Source organism: Populus euphratica, unplaced genomic scaffold (genome assembly GCF_000495115.2).
Source record: "Populus euphratica unplaced genomic scaffold, PopEup_1.0 scaffold394.1, whole genome shotgun sequence".
Lineage (NCBI taxonomy): Eukaryota > Viridiplantae > Streptophyta > Magnoliopsida > Malpighiales > Salicaceae > Populus > Populus euphratica.
The window spans coordinates 111,645-122,123 of NW_011500134.1; the positions used below are offsets into that span (position 1 = coordinate 111,645).

General features: G+C 36.9%; 1 protein-coding gene across 3 annotated transcripts; it reads left to right on the top strand.

Annotated features, from left to right (window-relative positions):
• Positions 1-896: 896 nt before the first annotated feature.
• LOC105110448 (serine/threonine-protein kinase EDR1-like) lies at positions 897-10,437 on the top strand. Of its 3 annotated transcripts, none has more exons than XM_011005491.1 (14): positions 897-1,547; positions 2,831-3,247; positions 3,367-3,470; positions 4,535-4,713; positions 4,864-5,679; positions 6,062-6,102; positions 6,611-6,679; positions 7,125-7,225; positions 7,386-7,464; positions 7,548-7,646; positions 9,171-9,239; positions 9,358-9,407; positions 9,740-9,916; positions 10,015-10,437. In XM_011005491.1, the coding sequence occupies exons 1-14, from the start codon at positions 1,131-1,133 to the stop codon at positions 10,148-10,150; spliced, it is 2,754 nt and encodes a 917-aa protein (XP_011003793.1). In that variant the 5' UTR covers positions 897-1,130; the 3' UTR covers positions 10,151-10,437. The 3 variants fall into 3 exon arrangements, with proteins under 3 accessions (XP_011003793.1, XP_011003794.1, XP_011003792.1); XM_011005492.1 differs by having other exon boundaries at positions 4,535-4,680; XM_011005490.1 differs by having other exon boundaries at positions 4,535-5,679.
• Positions 10,438-10,479: the final 42 nt, after the last annotated feature.

Here is a 10,479-nt window from a genome sequence, read left to right on the forward strand (position 1 = left end):
TTTTTTTCTTTACTTCAAATTATTTTTTTAATTTTTTTAAATAAATTTAATTTATTGATATTAAAAATAATTTTTAGAAAATAAAAAAAATATTATTTTAATATCTAAAAAGTGAAAAACATTTCCATTTTAATATATTTATAAGTGAAAAACATTACCAAATATAAATAAAAACAGAAAGATTAAATGAAAAAGACATAATCACTTTTATCCAGTCCCTCTATGTCATCAGAACTTACATTTTAGTACCTATATTTAATTTATTATTTTTCTTGTCCCTGGTTACTATTTAAAATTGATACCCAGTGACAATTTTTCTGAAAATTAAAGTTAGACACATGCTAAGCTTGTTTCTTTTGTTCCGTGTATCATGTACGGTGCATAGTTTTTTTCTTAAATCACTTTAAAATATGTAAAAATAATTTTTTTATTTGTGACTCTAACATATTAAAATAAAAAAAAATTATCAATATAATATTTTTTTCAGATAATTCTTTTTAAATACATAAAAAATAAAAATTACAGCACTTTCAAACATTCATTTAACTATTAATAAAAAAAAAAAAAATCAAACATTCATTTAACTATTAATAAAAAACTTTTTTTTTTAGTTGTTAGCGACTCTTAGCTATAGTAAATGACACCAACCTATTTACATAACGTTGATTTCTTGTGATTTTTCTCAAATGTTGTCATTTTACCTAATGATCTAACGACACGTGGAGCACTTGAAACATAAGAAGAAGAAAATTTAGTTCAAGAATTCAAATTGAGATTTCAGTAAAGTAAAGGCACCAAAGAAGTACCTGTAATCGGAATGGCAGAATCTAGTAATTAACAGAAACTTCATGCCCTTTTTTTAACCTGCCAACAACATGATACCGCTTCATCAAGTTTTCCCTCGCTCGAGGAAGTGAGCTCCACCTTCCTTTCCCTTGTCTTTCTAAAGTCTCTGTTCTCTGTTGACTCCCAAGAAAACTAAAAATCAAAAAAACAAAAGATACACGCAAGGGAGGAAACAAACAAGGAAAGAAACTGAAGGGAAAGTGAGAGAATTTTAGCCAAACAGAAAAAAAATAAAAAAACAGAGAGACAGAGAGAGCGAGAGAGCGAGAGAGCGAGAGAGAGAGATGAAGCACATTTTCAAGAAGTTACACATAGGCAGCAACCACGAGCCACAGCCAAATCGAACAAGTAATGAAACAGCCACCAGTGCATCATCACCACCACCATCAGGTTCCTCCGATCAACGGGCCTCCGCCACCATAAATTCACCTGCGAGTCCTCCATTAGCATCGCCTTCTCCGGCGACGACAGTGCAACCGTCTGCGATTAGTAATCTGACAGATTACTTTACGTCGGAGGAGGAGTTTCAGGTGCAATTAGCGTTGGCAATTAGCGCGTCGAATTCGGAGTTTAGAGACGATACGGAGAAGGATCAGATCCGTGCCGCGACGTTGTTGAGTTTAGGAGGAGGGAATAATCGGGTTGATGTGGATAGAGAGAAAGGAGAGGAAAAAGTGGAGGATATGTCGAGATATTATTGGGTGAGTCTTTTTGTGATAATAAATTCTTAATTTTCTCGCTTCTTTAGTTGAAGTTCTTAATGAATGAGTTTGAATTGCTCGCTTGCTTCTTCTTCTTTTTTAATCTTTTTTGGTTGTTGAATTAGTTGTTGCACGGATGTTCAATGTTTGAAGTTTCTGTAATTTAGCATTCAAAATGAAGGGAAAATGAAGGTGATTTTAACTGTTAGGGAGACTGATTATTGTAAGTAATTAAATTAGGGAAATTATGTAGTCAATATGAGCTTCTTTTAGGTCTTCAATCTGGATAATTGTAGTGGATGAGCCTGCGAGTCAATAAATTCTTTCTGCTTATAGTAAGTTACTTAGTGTCAAGTTCAGCTGAATTAGGGAAATTTATTCAATTTGAGCTGTTTTTGAGTCGTCAATGTGATGAATTGTAGTGGATGAGTTTCACATTTATTAGGTTTATGGGAAGAAAGATTAAAATGTTTATGAAATCTGGAGGTGAAGTGTTCAGTCCGTCTTGGATGCTATGAAGTGTTGGTGAATAAGCTAGAAGTGGAGTCGTTTTATGTGGGTATTGGTTGTTGACTGCGAGTGTCTGCACTGGGCAATTAATTTTGAAGCGTACATGATGGTTCCCTGTGCTCATAGATCATCGTGTTTACCTGCATCCTTAAAAGTTTTTTTGTTGATTTTTCTTTTATTAACTATTAGTTTGTATTTAATTTTTCATATGTTGATTCAAACATCCGAAAACTTCATATATATATATATATTGTTTAACTTTAAATTGATACAATCTCATATATTAAACTATATTTGAAAACTTATTTGGCCAAAAAGTGGAAACTTTGGCAGTGTATTGTTTGTGAAGATAAAAATATGGTCCGAATCAATTCTTCTGGAGATGCTGTTGGCAACAATAAAATGATCTGGTTCTATTAGTTATAAAATGATCTGATTCTATTAAATTAGCTATAATGCTGTTTGCAAAACATAAAAATTTTAATGCTAAGCTAAACCTTGTAACGTTTTACATAGAAACTTTTTTAAGGTCAATGGATTTTAAATATTTCTCATTGAAAGAGTAAATTGGTAAAGTGAAAGAGCAATGCTGCTGTTTGCAATACTCTTGTTATACATGACGCAGTTGAGGAAGGGTGTGTGGATGCTTCATAAATGATAAATGTGTGGCATGCCTGGACTTTTCCAGCTCCAAAGGTTCCTGTGAATGTGCGCTATCAAATAATGCTTTTCTACATTTGTTTTCCTTGACCTGAGTTGGATTGCTTCACCAGGAGTATAATGTGCTTGATTATGGGGAGAAAGTGATGGATGGTTTCTATGACGTGCTATGCACAAGTTCAGCAGTCCAAGGAAAAATGCCATCTCTAACAGATCTAGAAACAAATGCTAGCAGTTCTGGTTTTGAAGCGGTAATAGTCAATCGAAAAATTGATCCCACCTTAGAAGAGCTGATGCAAATTGCACAATGTATTGCATTAGATTGCCCTGCTACCAATGTTGCTGTTTTGGTACAGCAGCTGGCTGAACTTGTTACAGGACACATGGGTGGGCCGGTTAAGGATGCCAACTTGATTTTGGCAAAGTGGATGGAGAGAAGCACAGAGTTAAGAACTTCTCTTCAAACTAGTGTATTGCCTATTGGGTCCATAAATATTGGTCTGTCTCGACATCGTGCTTTGCTTTTCAAGGTCAGTATCATCTTTTCATTAGAGACTGCCTGAGGTTGTTGTGCTGCAGCAATCTTTTATATCTTAAGTGGGGCTGCTTGTAATAGCTATATTCATAATTTTTGTTCACCTGAATCTAGGTGTTGGCTGATACCATAAAGTTACCTTGTCGACTGGTGAAAGGTAGTCATTACACTGGCATAGAGGATGATGCTGTCAACATAATAAAGTTGAAGGATGAAAGGTTGTGGGCTTTCCTTGCAGTGTTTTTTATTTATATGTATCTATTATCTCATTATTTATCTTTTCTGTGAATGTCCTTTTTAATTTAAATTATGTGATCAACTCTTTCTGTCTTTTGTATTGAAGTCCTTTGAAAAGGAACTTCAAACTGCTTATTGGTGGCCCACCTGAAGTCCATGCTGACTTAGGATCCCGTTTAGAAGTAAAATGGTGGAAGAAATAACCAGAGCAAAAGAAACTCATTATTGTAAAACTGATAAAGATCTTAAGGAAAGTGGAACATTACAAAACATTCATTCAATGTCTAAGAAGAGGTCAAGAATTTCCTGCTATTTTTTGTTGAATGGTCATCAGTTGCTCTGTTAAGCAGGAACAGAGCTCAGGCTTAGGTAATAAACATTTGAAATAATGCAAAACATGCTTGCATAGAGTAAGAGAATGGAGTTATTTGTCTCTTGATCGTACAGATCAAGTATGATCCACAATGTAAAGGCTTGGATGCCTATTTGAAAGGTCATGGCAAAGCACATGTTCTCATTAATGTGCATATGCGAACACCATCCTCGTTGTTTGGTCCTTTCAGGCCCTTCCTTTCTTCTTTAAAGTCGCGATTTCAACGATCTGGTCCTTCGCCCCAGACCACTCTTATTTCCCTGTCACCCGAAGTAACAAAGTCACACAGCCACCCCCAGCTCTTTGCAAATTGGACCACCACAACTAATCCTCATTTATGCTAATTGTTGTCTGCAACTTATTGTTTTCTTTGTTTCGTCTTCTTTTGTGGCCCTTTCTGTTTCTAAAGATGGAGTTTTTCTCCCTCGTGGTTACATAACATAAAATCCAGATGGTCAAATCTAAGCAACATCTTATGCACAGATTTCGTAGGAGACACTGGAGCTATTCTTTGATATTCTTGATGAACTTGTACAAAATACTGGAGCTATTCTTTGATATTCTTGATGAACTTGTACAAATGCTTATCTGCATCTCTGTGCCCTGTTTCTGTATGGTAGAGGAAACACATTTTGTTTGTTTCACTTGTAACTATATTTTTTCTGTCTTCAGAGAGTTTTTGGTCGATCTGATGGCAGCTCCAGGAACGCTGATACCAGCTGATGTCCCTAGTGCAAAAGACAGTACCTTTAAGATCCCTGCTCTTCGCCCCACTAATGACACTGGAGTTGTTTTCACTAGACCAAATCCATTACCTGGTGAGGGCACTAGTCAGAGCTCTTCAGTGGATGGTATTTCACCTTTCAATAGTAGATTAAATTCTGAAAATGCAGAATCCCTACCTTTTTTCTCTGGCTCAAGTAGCGACGCTGGTGTTGGTTCTTCTGGAGTAGCTAATAAAGCTGCTCCAACTAATCAGTTTGGTAATATATCTTCCACAGCCATTGGGACTTCTGTATACAAGGGGAGTCGTGGGGGCCATGCAGTCGGTGATGGTGTGCGGATGAATGTTAATGTAGTTCCATATGGTCCTAATAGCCCAGAGGATTCTAAAAACCTTTTTTCAGATCTTAATCCATTCCAGATCAAGGGAACTGGGAAAAGTTTCATGCACCACAAACCTGCAGAAAATAAAATCAATGAGTTTCCAGGACGGAAAAATAACCCTGTTCCTGGTCCGGCTGCACCATTGGTGTGGAAGAATCGATATGCATACAATGAGGTGCCTAGAAGAAAAGAGAATGACCTTGTGGAGTGCCTCTATCCAAGAATTAATCGGGAACCAAATAATTATAATCAGTCCTTAGCCTCCACCAGTTCTTCTGAAAAAGTTTATCCACAGGGTTTCAAGTCATCTAGTAATTTTAATCCATCCAATAAAGAAGGTGACACCAGGAATTATGCAAGCAGTGTCAGTTCAGCATTGTCATCAGATCCTAGTCAATGCTACAGTTTTCCTTCTGTTGAGGAAGCAAACTCGTATTTTAAAGAAAATAAACTCCAGGATGCAAAGAATTTGCAAAATGACTCAGAAGCCATGGCTAAAGAACATGAAGACAATGAAATTGCTTTCCATGACCGTAGAAAGTGCACATATGACAGATTTATGGGGACCAATCTAAAGTTGAAGGATCCAGAGAGTCCAAGTGCATCAGTTGATCCGATCTCTCACAGGGTTGATCAAGTAATGGATGATGTGGATGTAGGTGATGAAATTTGCTGGGAAGATTTGGTAATTGGTGAAAGGATTGGACTAGGTAATGTAAATGGCTTGTCAGATTTTGTATTAGAATTGATAATGAATTCACTATTGCTGAGTTGCTTCTACATAAATGTGTGCATACATGCAAGTGTGTGTGAGCATGCACACTCACACGCAACATGCAATATGACATATGCATCTTGTTAACTTCAACATAAAAACATTCTTTAGAAGCTTTTTCCTTGTTCTCATGAGAATTTGCTTTTCCTGCTATTTGTTTGATAACTTCTTTTGAAATCGAAAAATAGTATGGCCTCAATTTTCTCGTGGAGGTCAAAAACTCTCTGCTTTCCTATTCCTTTGTGTCTTATGCTGTCATAATTATAAGGAGGATTAATTTCTGAAGACAGTCTCTCTCGTATGTTTCTGGTGAATAGGTTCATATGGAGAGGTCTATCATGCCGATTGGAATGGCACGGTGAGCTTGGCTCTCCTTCATTTACTCGTTTCTGCTTTTGTATTTTGTTGTTAGAGCTCATTTTTTATTTGTCACAGTGAGAGGTCTGGCATGCTGTGGAAACTGTCTCATTTTTCTCTTGATATTCTGGCTTTATCTTAATCAATTGATGTCTAAATTTGATTTTCTCTTTCCAGTTATTCTCTTTTTACATTATTTCAAGTGGTTTGCCTTTTGGAATTTATAGTGAAAGATAACTAGAGATAGATGTAGCACCAGAAAAGTTAGTCTAATTTGGAAGATCCACTTTCACTTGAAACTAAAACATGTGTCCTACATTAATCTGATTTTGTGGTTACAGAAGAACGCTCTTCATGACATTTAAGCATAGTGATTAATTGTCTGTTATACTAATTACTAGCATTGGTGCTTGTTTGCTGAATTCTTGGGCTGAATTTTGGGATTATGGACGAAGAAATAGACTTGTAATTTCTAATCTTCTAGGGGGTGGATTGTTGTTAAATCACAGGAGGGTGCTGTGAAGAAGTTCTTAGACCAAGATTTCTCAGGTGCTGCCTTGGATGAATTCAAAAGAGAAGTAAGAAACAATTCAGCCTTCCTAATATTCATTTACTAAAATCTATTTCCTCTCTCTTTGAAAGAAAATAAATTTGGCATTTTATAGTTACCATTTAGCTTCATGAAACCAAAAGATACAAAACATAAAAGAACCGACATGGTGAATAGCTTGGTCATGCCATGTGTTGCCATGCATGTGGCTACAAACTTCTCTTGTTAGTAGCATCACCCTGTTGGCTTCTACCTAAAGTTCTTGGATTCAACAGCACTTGATAATCATTCATTTTCTGCTTGTGTCATCAAGATCCTCAGAAATATGTGACCTATAAAAATTGATTTAGGGTAATTTAAGTTGTCATTTGGCGCGCAAATCTAAAGGCATGCGGTTGTGTCAGAGATCATGTTCTGTTTTTCTTCAGTTCAAAATAACTGACCAATCTTTGATTTCCGCTCTGTATTGTAAGGTGCGAATAATGCGTAGATTGCGTCATCCAAATGTTGTTCTTTTTATGGGTGCTGTTACCCGTCCTCCAAACCTTTCTATCATCACAGAGTTTCTTCCAAGGTATATAATTCTGAGCTTCATTTCGTTGTCTCAGCTTAATGAGATAAACTTTCTTTAAGCAACAGCAAAGACCAGCTGTCTTTGTGATTTCACTTATGTGTGGGGTATTGAAACTTGGTCTTCAGCTGACACTTTTTTGAATGATATTTTGGCTTTTTAGAGGAAGCTTATACCGGATTCTTCATCGCCCTCAATGTCAAATTGATGAGAAGCGTAGAATAAGGATGGCTCTCGATGTGGTATGTGATCATCAGCCCTTTGTTCTTTTGAATTTGTACTTTACACCCTTGAGTCTGATTTCAAATTCCTCCTTGCACAACAGGCAAGGGGCATGAATTGCTTGCATGCCAGCATGCCAACAATAGTTCACCGGGATTTGAAATCACCGAATCTTTTGGTTGATAAAAACTGGACCGTCAAGGTATGGAACACTGCCACTATGGAACTTTATTCACACCTTCATTTTGTTCATTGTTTAAGTTTTTTTTTTTTTTTTCTCATTGTAATTATGACTGCAGGACATGCAAACTTTTATTTGTTTTTCTGTCAACTAGGTATCATCTACTTCGTTGGTATCAGAGACAGTTTTTAGTTATACAATGACAGTTCTTTCAGCTTATTAATCCTTTGGTGGCTGCTGGTACAAGTTTAAAAAATGGGGGTGAATTGTTAAGAGTAATTATTACTAGTCATTTTTGAAGGTGCAACAGGTGTTAGATTATTTTTTAAGGTTGTTTGTTAGGAAGTTAAAAACCATGTGTATCAATCAGTCTATTATAATTAAATTTAAAAAAAATATTAAGTGATGTAATATTAGAAGGTACCACTAACAAGGTGCAAGTAATAAAGAGAGGATGGGCTATAAATTTGAGGAAGAGAGAGAAAAGGCATAAAAGATAATACCACCCCTTAAAAATGTTTCTCTTCTCTCACCAAGGCTAAACTTTACCCTAAAATTTACCCTCCATTCAGTGCCATCTAGGGGTTAATTCTTAACCTCATTAACATTTACTTCTCTCCACTTTTTTGAACCAGAAAACAGTAACAATTACTCCTGTAAAATTTAACCCCACAAAAAACATACCATTACTTGTAGATTTGCTACTTGCTCTCATACTACTTTAATGTGCGTGTCATAGTTGTATTGGCATGTATTTTCTTGAGTTGTTATGGAAAAGGGTATGACTATTGGTGGAGCCATGGGAGGTGGTGGTATGGATTTACTCTTTAGCTTTCAAGCACAGAACTAGAACCAGTCTAATATTCCTATGATTTTTCATGAACATGAACTGGTGTGCTTGGCATTAATTATGAACTCTTAGTGGCACCAAAGAGTTACTCCTAATTCTCGAGTCCAAGTCTGTATACCTTTGATCTTAAACTTCAAACTTTTCCTTCTCTATAGAGTGCAGAATCACCCTAGGGCTGTTGTGGCTTGCTAACACTCCAATCTCAAATGTTGCATGTGTCTGCTTGCTGATAACTGTTGTTTAATTTAGGCTGCAATCTTGTAGCTCTTGAATCTTGAAAACCTTGATTAAATCATACGAAAATGAGAGCTCCTTCACAAGAGGGAATGGGGTGTAATTTAAGGGGAAATACCATAGAAGCTCCGCTCCATGGGTAACTTTATTCAAATCTTATCCTGCCTTTTGTTGTTTTTTCTACCTAGTTTTGAGGAGGATCATGTTGCTTGAGCTGTTCTACACCTACTGATTTTTGTTTACCCAGCTGAGTTGCTTGCAGCTTGTAATGGTCAAAAAGTCCAACAAGATGGTTTAAATGTTGAGTCTGTGTTTTCTTCAATAATTTGATTTTCTATAAGACTATATGTGACAGGTTGCACAAAAGTTAAAGATGCAAATCAAGAAGAAGCAAATAATAGTCGGCAGTTAGAAATGGTTTTTGGTGCTGTTTTTGACAGATTGTATTGTTTCACTGGCAGGTTTGTGATTTTGGGCTCTCACGCTTGAAGCATAACACCTTTTTGTCATCCAAATCAACTGCAGGAACGGTAAGGATCTAATCTTTCATCCAACAATCAGGGGAAAAATAAAGAAGCTTTTGTGGCTACAGGGAGTACATGCATTTTTTGTCTTTTATTTCTGATTGAGTTGTCTTTAATGTGTTAGCCTGAGTGGATGGCACCTGAAGTTCTCCGTAATGAACCCTCTAATGAGAAGTGAGTTGATGAATTTTTCCTCTAACCATTTTCAGATTTACTTTAATTCACTCGCACTTCCAGCTTTCACATCTATGTGATTGCACATACAATCATTAGTTTCATTTATGCTTTGTGGATTCCCCTTCGTAGTTGGGAATCCCAATTGTTAGTTACAGTATTGGTTGTTATGATAAAACTAGCTTTAGAATGACTATGAAAATGGAAAGCCAAGTACAGTTCTGTCGTCTGTTGTCTTGGAGAAGGGATTTCATTGGTGCTGGCATCGTATATAAATTTATTGGATCACCATAATAAATACGTAATTTGTGTCTTCTGTTGAGTGAACACAGGTGTGATGTATATAGCTTTGGAATCATTCTTTGGGAGCTCGCAACGATAAGATTGCCCTGGAGTGGGATGAACCCAATGCAAGTTGTAGGTGCAGTTGGTTTCCAGAACCGCAGCCTTGAAATCCCCAAGGAAGTTGATCCCTTAGTTGCAAGGATAATTTGGGAATGTTGGCAGACGTAAGTTGAAAAGAAAATTCTGTAAAATTGGTTCCTATCACCCCCCTACTAATACAAATCCAGACACTGATGGCTCTCTTTGTTGTGTTATTCTCCAGCGATCCAAACTTGCGTCCTTCATTTGCACAGCTCACAGTTGCTCTCAAGCCTTTGCAGCGGCTGGTCATCCCTTCACATCTGGACCAGCCTTGCCCACCTCTGCAACAAGAGATTGCAGTAAATTCTACACCCTGAGATGTCTCAATTTTGAAATTGTGAATACGTAGACATTCTGTTATTGGTCTTTGGTGAGGTCCTATTGCGTGACATTCCAAAAACGGGATAACAAGGAGAGAAGAATGGGGTGATATAGTGAAGACAGCGTTTTGTGTAAGTAATGTATGCGCGTAAGCTCCTGCTGCCAAATAATTATAGCAGCACTTCTTTGTACAGATGGGTTTCCATGAACGCGCATTAAGGAATTGAAACCATGTACGTGTTGAACGACACACTTCAATCTATCGAGGGTTCTCCATTTATTGTCTCAGGTTTTTCTTTTCTTCCCCCCCCCCCCCCCCCCCCCT

What these genes read in the sequence shown, in the direction of transcription:
- LOC105110448 (XM_011005490.1), top strand. Translation starts at nt 1,131, where the DNA reads ATGAAGCACATTTTCAAGAAGTTACACATAGGCAGCAACCACGAGCCA. An exon ending in TGGTGAAAGGATTGGACTAG is followed by an intron (nt 5,680 to 6,061) that starts GTAATGTAAATG and finishes TCTGGTGAATAG; the next exon opens with GTTCATATGGAGAGGTCTAT. An exon ending in TGGATGAATTCAAAAGAGAA is followed by an intron (nt 6,680 to 7,124) that starts GTAAGAAACAAT and finishes CTGTATTGTAAG; the next exon opens with GTGCGAATAATGCGTAGATT.